Source organism: Equus caballus, chromosome 11, assembly GCF_041296265.1.
Source record: "Equus caballus isolate H_3958 breed thoroughbred chromosome 11, TB-T2T, whole genome shotgun sequence".
In the NCBI taxonomy this organism is placed as follows: domain Eukaryota; kingdom Metazoa; phylum Chordata; class Mammalia; order Perissodactyla; family Equidae; genus Equus; species Equus caballus.
The window spans coordinates 464,966-481,607 of NC_091694.1; the positions used below are offsets into that span (position 1 = coordinate 464,966).

Genomic DNA, 16,642 nt, shown 5'->3' on the forward strand with positions numbered 1-16,642 from the left:
GCCACTTGGAGAATAAAACACAAATGAACATAAAACACATTCATCAAGGAGATCAGAAATGTTTCCTACCAAGTAAATATAGATATATTCCTTTTGTCTGTCCAAAACTATTTTAAGAACTATTCCCTAGGGATAACTTAAATGACATACAAAATTAATTTACTCCACATAAATTCAAATGTGCCCAATTTGATATACTTCAGACAGAAATCATCCATTTATAGAACACTTACTGAGCAGAAACACTGGTCCCCTCCGTTCAGGGACTCAAGAGTCTGGGAGAGAGCCACCAAGCACCAAAACAGCCATGTGGATTCCGTGGGCTACGCAGCCTGACGGAAGTCCATACAAGGGGCAGTGAGACGCCTAGTCACACCCAGGGCAAAGCAACTTCACAAAGAAGCTGTCCCTGCAGCCAGTTCTCCCTGAGAAATGCAGGCAATCAGTGAGAAGGCGGGACCCAAACGGGATGTACATACACAGCTGGGTCTGTGAGAGCATCAGACCTTCGGGGAGAAGCCAAGAGAGACAGCAGACAGGCAGCTCTGGGCCAGTTCAGAATGGGCGTCGGACTGAGGGTGACCGTCACCCACTCAGTCCAGGGGATCCCAGTTGATGCTGTTGCCCAGCTGAATTATGAAGAGAGCCTCCTTTTTCTCAAATAAGCAGTTTGGGTAAAATTACATGGTCACCCCATGTGGCAAGTCCTCTGACATGCCCCCATCCAGAGCTGGGGTCCATGGGCCTATGCTCCCCTCCCCAGACCAGTGGGCTTCCAGCTGCTTCAACCAGCAGAGCCTGGTGGAGCGACGCTCTGACTGCTGAGCCCAGGCACATTCTGCGAGGCCTCCCGGCCACCTGCTGTCCCAACACTGCCCTGGGACACTCCCTCTGGGAACCCAGCTGCCTCAGTGGGAGAATCCAGCCACATGCGGAGATGCCACACAGGCACCACGGTCGACAGGATTGGCACTTCAAGCCATCCCACCATGTGGGCTTCTCAGCCAAGGCCCCCAGCATCTAGGGGCAGAGACAAGATATGTGCTGCTCCCTGGCTTCTCAGGACTCACAGAGCCACACGCAGGAACAATGGCTGCTGTCTGAGCCACAGACTTTGGGGTGGGTTTTGAGCCACAGATAACAAACTCCCTACTGAGGAACCACGCGAGGGGCTGAAATTCACCCTGTGGGCAAGGTGCTCCTGTCTAACCCTGGACAGCAGTAGCACGATGGGATTCCGCCCTGACAGACAGTCCAGGGGACACATGCAGGGAGAGGAACACTAAAAGATGAGGACTTTCAAGGAGGCTCCTGTAAAGTCCAGGTAAGCCAAGAACACCAACTAGGGCAGAAGGCCTACAGGGAACGGGAGGATGGACACAGTAGTCAGGACACAGGAATGACAGCACTCGGCACCGGTTAAAGGACTCTTTGGTCCCCTTCACTAACTAAGTAGTAAGAATTTAAAATAATGCCAAAAATGTTCTCACATATGAGTATTGCTAATTTGCCAAACTCCTTATAAAGTCTAAATAAGAGAAAAGAATAAAGTGGTGACAAGTTTCCAGTGTCATTCCTCTGACAACTGGTGCTGACATGGCCCCACCACTGGGCCCGGGCAGACGTGACAGGCCTCCACCCGGAGACACCGGCTCAGGCCCTGGCGGTCCCCGCCCCCACCCAGAAGGGGCCAGCACCAAGGCCCAGTAGCCAGCCACTGTCTGGGCTAAGGGGGAACCGAACACCATCTTTTTATGGGCACAAGATGAGTTCTCTTGATCCCTGCACTTTTCCTGACCTTGAATCCCACAAGATAACCTAGGAGCTCCGTACATAGAAAGGGAAGTGTCATGGGAGTTACTGACTCTCCTGGAACGGACTCAGGAGAGCAAGAGGAGGAAAGGAAAGAACAAAAATCAACGAAGACAAGGGCTTTGTTTTTGTTGGTCGTTTTTTTCCACATAAACATGGGGCCATCTTCATTGCCTTTCACTCCTGAGAGCATGTGGTCCAGTCAGCTGCACACGGAGGACAGAGAACCTCAGCAATGGGAGCAAGTGGCCAGACAGAAACATTCTGGTCTTCTGATGGACTTGAGTACTCAGCCACAAAATGGGAGGTGCACCCCACTTTCATGGAAGCATAAAACACGGACCCACTGGAAACCACCAAAGTAATCATGCCACTCAGAGAAAACAGCAGCACGCAGCTGAAGAGAAATGACCATCAGGCCTGTTTTTGTTGTTCCAGAAACTAGCACAGCGCAAGGTGCAAACAAAACGGGCGTCTCAGGAATCACTCTAAACCACCGCACCTCTCAATTGCTTACCCACCCAGGCTTGCTCTTCTGCAACGTGCAAAGCAGCTTCCCCTCCCCGGGGCATGTTCTCCAAGCCCATGACTCACAGGCTGTCAGCTGCTCAGGAGCAAGTCGGCCCGGCTGCCAAGCAGGAGATGCTGGTTTGAGGCTACCTGAAGGCACCACCAAGTCAAGGCCAAGAAAAGCAGCTCCACCCCAGGCCCCGGGAGAAAGGTCTCCCACACACCAGCTCTGTGCACTCATCAGTGCCCAGGAATTCTCCTGCAAGCTGGCAAGTGCTGCTCGTCCCGGCCCCTCAGGAAGACATGACATACACACACCGACAAGTAGACAGGATGGAGTTCAAGCAGAGCGAGCTCCCAGCTCCTGAGCCTTGTCCCAATGCTAGGGAGCGGTATCATGCCCCATCAAGAGTCATGCCACACACAAAGAGGACAAAATGTGTTCAGAAAGGACTCTCGGCACCAACAGAACCCATGCTCAGCTGGACACATTCAGAGCTCGCCCGCGGCCCTCACCTGTGCCGCAGTGAGCCCCAGAGCCACACTTTTTGTGGAAGGCAGCACAGCCAAGGCAGCTCTGTGTCCTTCACATAACACCAAAGGCACCGTACGGAGCAACTCTCACAGCGCACGCTCGAAGCTCCCCCTCCCAGGAGTTCAGAGGAAAAGAACCCACCTACCACCACCTGACTGGAGCTAGTGCCTCTGCTGGCTTGCAAACACAAAGGTGAGGACAGCTAGCTCCCCAAGAAACAACAGGAAGCTGAGTCCAAGAATATAGAAGAACTGTCCTGAAGGTAGGCCCCTGCCGTGCTCCAGAAGTAGGCCCGGGACGGGGAGCCACACCTTCACAGGGGGCTGGCCGGCCAGGTCAGAAGCTCCCCTGGCCCCAGAGGAATCGGAGCATTTCTCCTCAAGAGCACGCCTGGTTCAGCTCCTCATCTTCCCTCAAGAGCACGCCTGGTTCAGCTCCTCAGGACTGCACAACTGCCGGGAAAAGAGGACTCTCCAAAGAGGAAAATTTAATTGTTGAAATTAAGTTTTCTATGGCTGGGATAAATGACTGATTAGAATCAGCTAGGACTCAGAACGAAAAAACTACAATTTCTGATAAAATAAATTGTGTCAAATAAATTATAAAGAATTTTAAGTAAACAAATATGTAAATAAAAATTAACATCATACACAAATGTTTAAGATTAGTGGTTACCAGAGAAGAAGTGGGGGGAGGCAGAAAGGGGGTAAGGGGCACATGTGTATAGTGACCAATAAAAACTAGACTATTGGTGGTGAGCACAATGCAGTCTACACAAAGTGATAAATAATAATGTACACTTGCAATTCCACAATGTTCTCAACCAGTAAGACCTCAATAATAATAATAAAAATAACTTTCTCTAAAAAAAGTTTAAATGACCAAAATAATCACGTCTAGCTTTTACCTTCCCATAACGTGCTACACATTTACTCCATCTTACAGTGAAAGGTAAATGCAAACTGAAACCCCAGCCATAAACCCACGCCCCACCCCGTGAAGGGGACAGCCGCAAGCGAAGCTTCCGTACCCTCCCTCGTACGATGAGGCCACGTGGTGCACGCGGAGAGCCCAGAAGATGCCAGACGACAGTGACTTCCTGACTTCATCATTTCTGGCATAATTTCTATGTCGTTCAATCAATCTGCTCACAATAGAGTGTCTACTATCTTACTATTCGTCCAGCTCTTTTGAATGTTCTAAACGGCCCATGTGGTAACCATGAACCCAACAGTAACTGCACTAAGATTCCCACTTAAACCACCACTCCCCAGATCCTCGTGCCTGGCTGCCTCTGTCAGGAGCTCTCAGGACTCAGGACACGGAGGAAGACGGGGTTCTGTTCCGGAGGGTACCCACCTCATGAGAGCCTTGTAAGACTCGTAACCTGGGAACCACACAAAGGTAAAACACTCAAGTGGCTTTCAATTACCCCCTTTTAAACACGGAAGATCTGAACGCCCCACCTTATGAGGGTCAGAATCAATCTGTAACAGCCACAACGACACTGTCATGCTGCAACCTCCATGACATGAAAAGAAAGCCCGCAGACAGGAAAGACTTGTAGGAAATGGGAAAACACGAGGACTGTCTTAGAGACACCCAAAATTAGGAGAACTCCAGTGCCTCCCAAATACGTCTTTGTTATTACCACTTACTTCAATTGCTAATAATTTCTGGATAAAGATAATCACTTCTGAATTAGTCAAGTACCAAAAAACACTGATTGCACATCTCCTATTTGCCTAACACAGTGACATATGAGATATAAAAAGACAATTTCTGCCACAGAAAACTGGACACAAATGAGCCGACATGAAATCTGTACAGTGCTCTGCCAGAGCAGAGTAGCCACAGGCTCAGAAGCAGCAGGAGAGGCTGGGGGACTCGGGACCCACAGGGGAACGTCCCAGGCAGAGCTGGCATTGGGATCGGCTCAGGAAGCAGCCTGGGCTTCTCCCAACGTGGGGAGGGGTGGCGCTCTGGCTCTGAGCCCAACAGGAGGAGGGGGCACCCCAGCCAAGAGGCCCACAGGAGGCCCCCTGCCCTCCGTGTGCAAGTGAGACATGAGGAAACACCAGGAGGCAGAGTGGGCACGCCTCGCCCAGGGACTAGATGGCACAGAGCCGAGCCCACTGAGGGGCTCCCACAGGGTGGGTGCCTGAGCAGTGCTGCCGAGCAGTGGAAACAAGTGCAGGACCAAGAACACCATCGAGGGAGCCGCCTGCCCTGGATCCACCAAGACAAGCCCATCTGACTGCACAGCCACCACTTCGACCCCTTCAGAGGAGACTGCCCGGGTCCCAGCTCCGCCACTTCCAGCCTACACACCTCAGTGCCTGTCCCTTCCCTGGTGACACAGCGGCAGCATGCCGCCAGGACCTAGGGCACACACGAGGAAGTGTCAGCACAGAGCCCAGCACCCTGGAGTCCCAGGGCAGGAGACCACCACTGCTGTCCCTCCTTGGCCTGGCCCTGCCTAGCGCTTGGCACCGGCCGCAGGGCCTGGAGGAAAGCACCTTGCCAGGTGTCTGCTCTCTGGCTCTGGCACCCCTCAGGTTCCTCGGCCCTCTCGCCACCCGGTTCTCCCGAGCAGCACCACTGAAGGTCACGGAGACAGAGCACGACTGCCGCTGAAGGCCCCAGGGGGACCCTGCACAGACTGGGCCAGCTCCCATCTGCAGAGCACACTCTCAGGCAGAGAGCCGCACTCGAGGCCAAGGACCTCTGGGACAGGGGGGAGGACGGGCCACGGAGAGGGCAGCCAGGTGAGCACCAACCCAGGAGACATCTCAGAACCACCTCCCCTGGCAACAGGACTCGGGTGCCCAGCATCCTCGCTTGTTGCAAGGCCCTCACTACACAGGCTGAGGGGAAGGTGACAGGACAACAGACCCGACTCTAGACCTGCGGAGGAGGCACAACAGGCGCCCAGAACCAGGCCTCTAGAGCCAGGAGAGAAACCAGAATCTGAGCTCCAGGTGAACTGGGGGGAATGCCAGCCGCCCACAGACAGAGCCAGAGGGACACCCGCGTCAGAGGGAAGGGTGAGGGTGGCCTGGCACCAGGCACCTGAGAATGCAGCCCAAGGGCAGGCGGGGGCTGTGAGGCCCTCTGATGGCCTGCAATGAGGCCACAGGCCAGGCCCAACAAGAGGGACACCAGCCACGTGGCTCTGCACCAACCAGGCGCACAGCCCTCTGCGTCTGTCCTCTCATCTAGAGGCGAGGGGAGCCCTTGACCAGCAAGGCCCCTTCCCCTCCCAGTGTGGGCCCAGGCCAGGCTGCCTGCAAGCGAGTGCACGCCTGTCCAGCAGGACATGTCGCCTTGTCACACAGCAGGTGTGCAAACCACCCGGCCGGTGGAATTAAAGGCATGCCACACACCACACAGGCTTCAACACGACTCGTGCAGTGCCGCAGCCCCAGACAAAATGCTGAGTTGCATGGAATAAGACAGCATCAGAGCTGGCTGCTCGGCATCTTCCTTCAAACCCACGAGGAAAATGAAGGTACCTCATTTCACCTGAATTCTACAGGAGCACAGGAACATGACAGAAATGTACACACATTCCAAAAAGTGTACATATTCAAATGGTTACCATATTTTCCTCCACCCAAAACCCTGCAGGTGCTATGACTAAAAGCCCAATTTGGATAATCTGTCCTCTGGCCCAAGTGAACCTGACATGAACCGACAGGGGCCCCTCCCCAGAGAGCCCTGAGAGAGACCAAAGCCGCCCCAAGAAGCACCCTGACAACCAAATGGCCTCTTTCATCATGAGAGGCCACGACTTATGCTAGTCAGCTCACACCACCCTCTGAGGCAAGAGTTGTTATTTCCCTCTCCGGATGGGGAGCGTGGAGCAAGGTCTTCACCTCCACCTGGGATCACAGGTATTGCCACAGCACGTCCCAACGCCCAGGACTGGCCCACATCCATCGGCCTCCCTCGCGGCAGCAAAGCGCCTAGGGCAGAGCCAACTGCAACATCTGCGGCCAGGACATGTGTTCCTGGAGCGTCGCACCAAACGCGGTGAGGGCGGTCTGCTCGACAGTGCTGCAACCTGAGCACCAGACTCCTTTGATTCACTTCAACGACTCACAGACCAGGGCAGCCTGGGCAAGGCCCCCGTGGCACTCAGGCGTGGGTGGGAGTGCAGGTGCCAGCTGTCCGTTGCTTACCTGGTGTTTAATGCTGTCGTTTGCAACTGTTCTATCCTTCAACAAGACGTCTGCCTCTGTCACTGACAAAGTAAAGGCAGCTTCACTGTGAAAGGGAGATGCGATCCTAACACTGATCACACTTTCACCTGGAAAGCCCGTCTCAGAAACAGAATCGCTGCCCACCTCCCAGCCATCACAGGAAGCAGGCAGAGGAGAAAGTGCACAGTCATTAAACCTTCCACTGGGTGGTAAGCGCCAAGCCAGCATAGCACCCAGGACGCAGGCAGAGGTGCAGCACACTCACACAACCACCTGCAGTTTCTGATACTGCAGATTCCTTCCTTGAGTTTCCTCAACGTGCATTAATCCTAATGCTTAAAGCAGGACTAAACCAAAGAGTGCTTTAAAACGGCAAAGGGGGGGCCGGCCCCGGGCCCAGTGGTTAAGTTCACACGCTCCACTTCGGTGGCCCAGGGTTTCGCCAGTTCAGATCCTAAGTGAGGACATGGCACTGCTCATCAGGCCATGCTGAGGCGGCGTCCCACACGGCACAACCAGCGGCACTGACAACTCGAGTATACAACTATGTACTGGAGGGCTTTGGGAAGAAGAAGAAGAAAAAAAAAGAAGATTGGCAACAGATGTTAGCTCAGGTGCCAATCTTTAAAAACTAAAAAGGCAAAGGGGCCTGCTAGTGACATGAAGTTGCCAAACACTTGTTCCCCTTCCAGAGTTAAAAATCACCACTGCAAGAGGAACACCCTTCAGGGAAGAAACACTCAAAGCCCAGTTTCGACGGTACTTGTTACGAGTTCACCTGTTTCGCCTAACCCACACTAATGAACAGGTGGATAAAAACACAGCCAAGTGCATCAAAGGAAGCAGATGAGATCCTGAAGCACAAAACACCTGCAAGTTTCATCATGCACAGCGGACGCCCAGCCTCTGCTGTTCAGGTCTGACAAGCCCATGGTGAAACCGGCTCCAGCTCGGGAGAGCCCAGCACCCAGCACAGCTTGCTCCTGCCCAAGGGCAGCAGTAGCAATTAGAGAAATGGCTCCCTCAAAAAGAGAAACGGAAACAAGACGCATGATCCAGAAAGACCAAGGTCTTCCCGAAGAAACACTGGGCTTCAGAAGGCTCTGGAAGGGATGCGCCTGGCCCTGGGAGCCCTGGAGGGGGCTGGGCCCCATGGGCCGTGGCTTCACAGTAGTCTCATTCACCTGCTTGACTAGGCTGTTGCGTCAGGCTATTGCTCACTGGTGCTGAGGGCACATCTCTAGACAGCACTGCGGTGCCACCTGGCTGGGGGAGGGCGCACCTGCCTCGGGCTCTGCCAACAAACGCGCAGGGGGGCCTGAAGCCATCAGGAAAATCTTTTTATTCCTCAGGAGGAAGAGAAAAAAGAGAGAACTCTCCTCCTCAGTGTGGAACTTGGAAATAAAAACAGCTGCCCACTCCCAGCTGCTTCAATTCTGCAGAAAAGAATGCCACTTACTCCCACAGGTGGCAGGAGAACAGGCAGCAAGCTGACCTGTCAGAGTACTGGGTCTTGCTCTTTAACTCATGTGCCTCCCAGTGGGGAAGAAAAAACAGAAAACTTGCAACAATCTAGAGGCAAGGAACAAGATGATCAAAACATAAAAGAAAGGCCCAGGGGCACAGCAACTGCAGATCTGGACAGAAGTGGCACCTTAATGTTCTCAAGCTGAGAAGAGCATCAGAGCCCTGAGGACTGGAACCAAGGGACAAGGAGCAGCTGCAGGGCACCCTCGCTGGTGGGCAGAGCATGCAGGCCACCGCTGCCCCTCCCAGGGAACCCGCCTCCCACCGCCAGCCCGGGCAGGGGCCATGCAGGATCCACCTGCCTGCAGGTTCCTGGGGCAGTTCACAGCTGGCTCCAGCCCTGCAGTGTAGGGGCCCTGGTGGCTCAGCTGCCCTGACGCGAATGCAGCAATGGCCCCTGGACGGCAACTGCAGGAGACCCTGGGAGCCTGTCACATATGCAGACGCCTAACTGGGAGAAGGTCCACAGGAGGACCACAACCACAGAAGCGAGTCAGGAGGAAAGTGCCTACCCTCCCACAGCACCGCCCACCCTCAGGTGGGTCTAACTTCCACCCTGCGAGGCCACGGCGACTGACAGTTCCAGCTGCACTGTCAGCCCTTCCAGGCGTTTCTCCACACCTAAGACTCCTCAGTGTGCCTCATGGCAAAAAATTAAGAATCCACTTACTCCCAAACCTTCAAATAAACCATCACAACCCCAGCCACCCAACCTTCACCAGAATTACCTAAAACACAGACAGCCTCCCCCAGGAGTTCTGCAATCCCAAGTCTGCAACCCATGCCTCCCCTCCCCTCCGCTCCACACTCGGCACCTTCCAGGCAGCCTCCCCCTGCACTGACCTCCATCACAGCCATTAAACTGGAAATCGCAACACAATCCTCTTTACGCAGCACCCCCACAGCTGGAACGAGAGCCACCGGGGCACACAGGCTGACACCTGCGTTCCACCAACACAACAGGTATGCAGCCCCTACAAAAATTTTTAAAAGACCTCAGAAACACAGGAAAATACTTAAATTACGGTATTGTTAAATTTTTGTTCAAACCTATTACATATCAAAGGGAACTGAAAATATACGCTCAAACAAAATTTTATACACGAAAGATCAGATTAAACAACAAACACATAGAGACAGAGATTGCACTGGTGGTTACCAGAGGGGAAGGGGGGAGGGAGGAGGGCAAAAGGGGTGATTCGGCACATGTGTGTGGGGATGGATTGTAGTCTTTGGGTGGTGAACATGAAGTAATCTACACAGAAATCAAAATATAATGATGTACACCCAAAACTTACATAATGTTATAAACCAATGTTACCAAAATAAAAAAAAAAAAGTTCAGATTAGGATTATTCAACAGAGCTAAGAATACCCACACAATGGAACATCATCTGGCCATAAAAAGGAATGAATTACTGACACACACTGCGATGTGGATGAATCTTGAAAACATACTAAATGAAAGAAGCCAGACACAAAAGGCCAGGCACTGTACAGAATAAGCAAATGCACAGGGACAGGGAGTAGATTAGTCGTTTCCAGCGGCTGGGGAAGGGGCGGGGGGAGAGAGAGAGCTAATGGGTGTGGGCTTTCCTTTAGGAGCGATGAGAATATTCTGGAATTAGGTAGTGGTGGTGGTTGTACAACCTTGTGCACATACAAAATCATGACTGATTTATACACTTTAAAAGGGTGAACTGTTTATGGTACATGAATTATATCTTAATCTTTAAAAGCCACTGTACAGAGCCAGCCCTGGTGGCCTAGTGATTAAAGTTCAGAGTGTTCCGCTTCAGCAGCCCAGGCCCAGTTCCCAGGCATGGAACCACACCACCTGTCTGTCAGGAGACATGCTGTGGCAGTGGCTCACATAGAAGAATTAGAAGAACTTAGAACTAGGATATACAACTACGTACTGGGGCTTTGGGGAGGGAAAAAAAAAGAAAGAGGAAGACTGCCAACATATTTTAGTTCGGGGCTAATCTTTCGCAGCAAAAAAAAAAACACCACATTGTAAAACATACTACATTTATTTACAGAATGAAAGGAAGCATGAACAGATATTACCTCAACAGACTATAAGAATTCAGGAAATGTTTTATTTTTTCAGGTTTCTTTTTAGGATGTCTTGAAATATTCTCATCCTTTGAATGATAATCCCTCCTGAAGACAATGGCAACATGAATAGGAAGAAACAGATGCAGAGAACATTTCTACGACAAAGAACAGGGTAGCAATTCCCTAAGCGGCCAAGGCCCAGCATTTGTTCAGGGAGAAAGGGCTTTCCCAGGCCCAGCACAGCACAGGAGCCCAGAGCTGCCATCTCCTCTCCTCTCGCATCCTGCACGCCCTGCCCTGGGTGATCACACCATGAGCCCCACTTTCCAGTGGCCCTCACACCCTCAACACCTCGTTAGAACCCACAAGAGCCAAGGAAAGCAGAGGGGACAACACCCAAGAAGATGACATCATGCTGAGTCACAGCCCCAAACGCCTCCATTTAAATGGAGTCCAAAATGCCCTGCTCTCCTGAAAGTGGGCCATCGGCCTCTCAAGCTTCAGAGACAAGGACAAGAACAAAGTCTCGCCCACAGCAGGTGAAGAGCAGAGAGGAGGCGCTGTGCCCACAATGACCAAGGGCCATGAGGGCCACGGGGGCTGCTCACTCCCAGGGGAGGGGAGGGCTGACCCAAGAGTTCAGAGAGCTTCATGGTGCGGCAGCCTCCCCTCCTCAAGAAAGCTAAACTAGATCTTTCCTCCTGGTTAGCACCAGAAACGGCAACTCTGGGGACGAGTAGAGCACATCGCCAGGAAAGGGAGAGCGCACTCCAGGTGGGCGCCGTCTGTGTCAAACACAGTTGTCACCAACACCCAACCTCAGAATCCGAACAAAAGCAAACTGCAAATCACCTGCCTAGCGTCCTTGGAGCTGGTTCCAACAACACACTCTAACACAATCAAGCAGCAGGAAACCGGGGGACACGCCCCTGCCTGCCCGGCCAGCTGACCTGGCTCCCCGGGCACCACTGCCCCCTGGCGGTGGCACGCAAGGCTGGCTCGGCCCACCTCTGCTGGAGCAGAAAGCCCAGCACCAACTATCCAAGGCCAGCCCTGGGTGGTAAGGCACAGGCCAAGGCAGCGGAAAAAAGAAACTGTGTTCACTATGCTGTCAGGGTTAAATCTCTGCCTACGTTCCAACTACTTCAGAACGAGCCAAAGGGAAACAGAACTTATCCCCACCGTTTCGAAGGTTCCACAAGCTGACTGCTCACTGTCCCCGCCCCTGGGGCAGTGTTTACCAGGGCCTGCAGCGTCCCGTCCATGGTGATGACCCCTTCGATGGTCTGGAAGGAGGAGCGGGCCAAGGTGCACAGGCTCCAGTCCAGGAAATCCGCCATCTTCTTCTGCTTGACGTCAGGCCGGGTGACAAACCTGCCAGAAGGGAACAAACAGGTGACAGGTCAACCAAGGCCCCAACAGACGAGAACTCATCCCTTACCAGCTCCCACATCCTCCTGTTCAGATGAGTCTCCATGCCAGGACGTCTGTCCTCTGCACTATGAATTATGTCCTCCTTCAGGAGATACCCACAACACTCCCCAATCCAAGAAAACAAGATGCTGCCTGGACCACGGCCCTCGGGGGCTGGTTCCCCACTACAATCTCTCTGAGGTCAGGCACAGGCCCTCCCACCCCTGTCTCCTCTCTCCTGAGGAGAGGCCTGTGGAATTAAGTGGGAAAGTAGGGTGCTAACTCAGTGAGATTGTGCTGTACATATGCAATGCAGTAAGGGTACAGAAAAAGACAACAGAAATACAACACATATACTGTGTATTACAATTACAAATGTGTCATTTTTCTATGTTCCAAAATTTCCAACTTCTCCACATGGAGCATACCTTGCTTTTATAATGAGACAGAAATATCTGCTCTTCAAAACTAATGTAATCAGTAAGAATAAAGGCATATTTTTCCACTGAAGAGTTTCTATAAAGGAACACGCCTACTGAAATGTTTTGGCATCAATGTAACATCATCGAGAGTTACACAAAATGCAGCTGACCTTTAAAGGTTCAGTTCACAAAGGGAAAGAGGTGTGGCTCCAGAACTGCAGGTGGTAAACGGGAAAGCATTCACACCTGACGGCAGAGTGGGTGAGACAGGCAGCTCCTCCATGAAACACCAGACTGGGGACAGACGCCACACATGCCCCATGACTTTAGTGTAACAACCCACCAAAGAAAGGCTGAGAAATATGCAAATCAGAACCTGGCACACATCTGCGACGTGCTACAAGGTGGGTTAACCCAGAGCAGCTCTAAGACCTCTTCCAATCACAGCACCTGCCCTTTCTAGAACACACTGGAAGAAACGCTGCACAGCCCCGGCTGCACCTACAGCCTGCAACTGGCTAGCTCGTCCTCAACACGCTGAAAACCAGCACAACCATGAGGAATGCTTGCTCGTCCCAGCCACTAGATGGTGTGGCAAGGTCCCGTCAGCTCTTGAACCTGCCCCCACGCCACCCCGGATCTCTGGGATCACCTTTCCTGGAAGACACCATAGAGGGAATAAAGGTTTAGGGCTTCACCCCCCTCCCCACCCCAAAGGTGCGATGCTCCACAAAGTGAAGCTCAGCATAACTCTACCAAACCCTCAGTACTGCTAGTAATAAAAACAGGTATTATTTTTCATTTAACAAATTTGGCAAACATTTGTAAGATCACACAGTGTTGGTAAATATGGGGAAAAGGTGACTTTCAACTTGTTCAACCTTTCTAGTAACTGCATTTAAAAGCCCTAAAATGCTCATTCCATTTCTAGGAAGCAATCAGAATGGTACAAACCTTTATGCAGAATGTTTGTGACAGTATTAATGTTACTAACAAACTGGCAGGGCAGTAGTTACATGTCCAAGAGGAGGTTGGAGAAGCAATGAAATATTCACACAGTAATCACCTCTTGGAAGAAGACTGACTGAAGCTCCAGGGCTGACTGTCAGTACCCCATACAGTAGCCGGTAGGCACAAGTGTGTGCACCAACATGCCCATGGACAGAACACACACCCAGAGAGTGGCAGGACAAAGAACAGTCACATCTCTGGGGGATGAAAGTCCACGTGAGTTTTATTTTGTACTTTGAACTCTTCTTTATTTTCCAAAACACACTTGATTTCTTTTACAATTAGGAGGAAACCGATAGGGGCTGGCCCAGCGGCACACGCACTCCACTTCAGCAGCCCAGGATTCGCTGGCCCAGATCCTGGGCACGGACCTACACAGTGCTTGTCAAGCCATCCTGAGGCAGGTGTCCCAAATACAAAGTAGAGGAAGACGGACATGGATGTTAGCTCAGGGACAATCTTCCTCAGCAAAAGAGGAGGACTGGTAGTGGACATTAGCTCAGGGCTAACCTTCCTCAAAAAAAAAAAAAAGAGAAAGAAACCCATAATGTTTTTCAGTCCTTGTCAAAAACATGAGAAGCCTCTATCCAACGAGCTTCCCTCCGCCAGGCGGAGCGTCTCGGGCAGGCTCAAGTGCCTCCTCCCCGACTCCTAAAATTGGCTTCTTACACCCAGGCTCTGCCCTGGGGTTAGCAAGTGCCCTCACTGCCCTAGGAATTCAGTGTTTCTCTTCCCACTCCGTGCAAGAAGGTCATACACCCAAGCGTAAAGTGACTCTCAATGAAGTGATGCCCATTTTCCCAATCAAAAATTCCAAGTTTTTTACAGCCAATTTTCAACTTTCACAAAGATAGAGGGGGAATAAAAGCCAAATTTTCTAATTTATTTACTCTATACACATATTTTAAATCACATGTCAAAGAAAAGATTAATTTAGAAAAACTGCTTTCTTCCATTTCCACATTTCACCAACCAGTTTACTCAGCTTTGAAATGCGTTTTTGGCATTTGGAGACTCCAGACCCACTCCTTGGTTCACCTGACAAAGCTCATCAGATAAAACCACCTTCACCTGTTTGAGGCACAACCTGGTTTTCAGTTAACATAAAATGTTTGCAGATTTTTATCTCAGGCTACAGTGGCCCAATCGTAGTTCCTGATCACCGTACGCCACTGCATACACTGCCTTCTCAGCGACTGTTAAAGGCCTAATTACCACACCCCAAAGGTGACGTCATACCCAGGTATACTGATACACCTTTTCTAAATCTGTGCTCCATTAATGGGCCCATCAGGTCACCTGGGAGCCCCTAACCGAGGCCTGATGCTCCCTCAAAGAGAGAGAGTGAGTTCTCAGGAGAGGCAAGACTTCCCCAGGCCCGTCAGCACAGTGTCCTCCTTTGAGGACCACACAGACACACAGGTGACACAGAAGGTACGTAAGACAAACCCTCTTAGACCATGCCAGTCACAGACCAACCAACACGACCGCAGGGGGCCTACTGGGCACTTACTTGGACACGAGGACGGCAGCTGCATCTCGGGCCTTGTCACTGACCACCAAGTAGGACTGGAAGAAAGGACAAAGGACAGGCACTGTTACACCCACAATGCAGAGCTCAGGGACCTGTTCTGCTGGCTAATGCCATACTCAGTGGCTCCCCGAGAGCCCGGGTCAGGAATAAGCTTGTAGGCAGAGGCCAAATCCCAAATCTGCACAAACCACTCCTAAACTTGAGCTGACAGCTACGGCCACCAACCACTGGGCTCACCCTCAGGAAAGTGCCTAATCTACACACCGCACGGGATCACATACCTGAAACACACATTTGGGAAAACAGCAGAAAAATGGAAGCTGTCTGTGTTACCCAACTACGACAAAGAATCGCGGTGTGTCTGTGGGACACACTTGGGACCCATCAGCATCTCAGTGTGCAGAACAGTCAGGAGGCCCCATGCAGATGGAAGAGGGCTTCAGGTTCATACAAGTGACTAGCTGTTCTTGGGACGCCCACCTTAAGAGGTTTCCAGTTCTCACCTCAACTAACTTTTTTCCAAATGATACACTTACAAGATCTTTTCTCAGGGCAGGCTTTCTGGAGGACAATCCCATACAGATTGCCACACCTCAGACATGTACGGCCCCACCTGCAACCCCACTTAGGGGACAAGCACAAAGGGTACGCATCATCACACCGTTTCTAACAGAACACAGCCAGAAGAAACAAAACGTCCACTTGTAAGAGGAGACGTCACAAATCAGAACACAGTGGAGCACCTTTTCCCTTAAAGGTTACGAGGGAGACAGCTACTCACTGACTTAAGACATTCAGAATATCCTGCGAAGGGGAAAGAGGCCAGAGGACAGCAGGACACAACATGGGCACCGTGGAGTGCTACAAAGAGTGTGGGCTCAGGAGCTGGACTGCCTGCACATCTGGTCCAGCATCAGGAGAAAGGGGCCAGCTAAGTCACTGATGTCTATGCCGCTGCCTCCTCAGTCAAATGAGGAGAGAAACAGTCAACTGCCTCACTAAGTTAACTGAGCTCATACAGGAAAAGTGTTCAGAACAGTGTCTGGCAGAGAGCAAGAACTCAGTGACTGCTTGGTATAGGTAAGTGTGGCAGGCTGACTCTAACACAGCCCTGTGTCTTCCTTTCAATGTGGGCTGGACTTGCTCCTAACCAAGAAAATTTGGCAAGCGGTTGGGGGTCACTTCCGTCATTTATAACACATTACTATGACTTCCGTCCTGCTCGCAGACCCTGCCCCTTGCTGGCTTTGACAGAACAAGCTGCCATGCTAGGGGGGCCACGCGGTCATGAACAGCCAGAAAAACACCAAGGCCATTGGTCCAACACCCTCAAGATCTGCCTTCTGCCAATGACCATGAGAGCTTGGCAGTGGACCCTGCCCCAGGTGAGCTTTGACTGCTGCCTGGGGAGACCTTGATGTGGAGGGTCCAGCGAAGCCATACCCAGATTCCTGACCACAGAACCATGAAATGGTAAATTCATGTTAAACCACTCAAGTCTGGGGTAATTTTTTACGCATAATCTGTGTCTGTATGCATACCATCCGCATCAGGAAAAGTTTGAAGAAATATACAAGTGTCACCCCTTAGCACTAGGATTTGACAGATCTCA

General features: G+C 51.6%; 1 protein-coding gene across 15 annotated transcripts in view; it reads right to left on the reverse strand.

Annotated features, from left to right (window-relative positions):
- TBCD (tubulin folding cofactor D) overlaps positions 1–16,642 on the reverse strand; it is a 190,981-nt gene that overhangs the window by 153,561 nt on the left and 20,778 nt on the right. For all 15 annotated transcript variants that reach the window (XM_023651679.2, XM_070226685.1, XM_070226683.1 and 12 more), the window contains exons 6-7: positions 15,010–15,065; positions 11,892–12,024 (exon numbers count right to left, since the gene is read on the reverse strand). In XM_023651679.2, the coding sequence (XP_023507447.2) occupies positions 11,892–12,024; positions 15,010–15,065 (189 nt within the window). The remainder of the gene's footprint in view (positions 1–11,891; positions 12,025–15,009; positions 15,066–16,642) is intronic.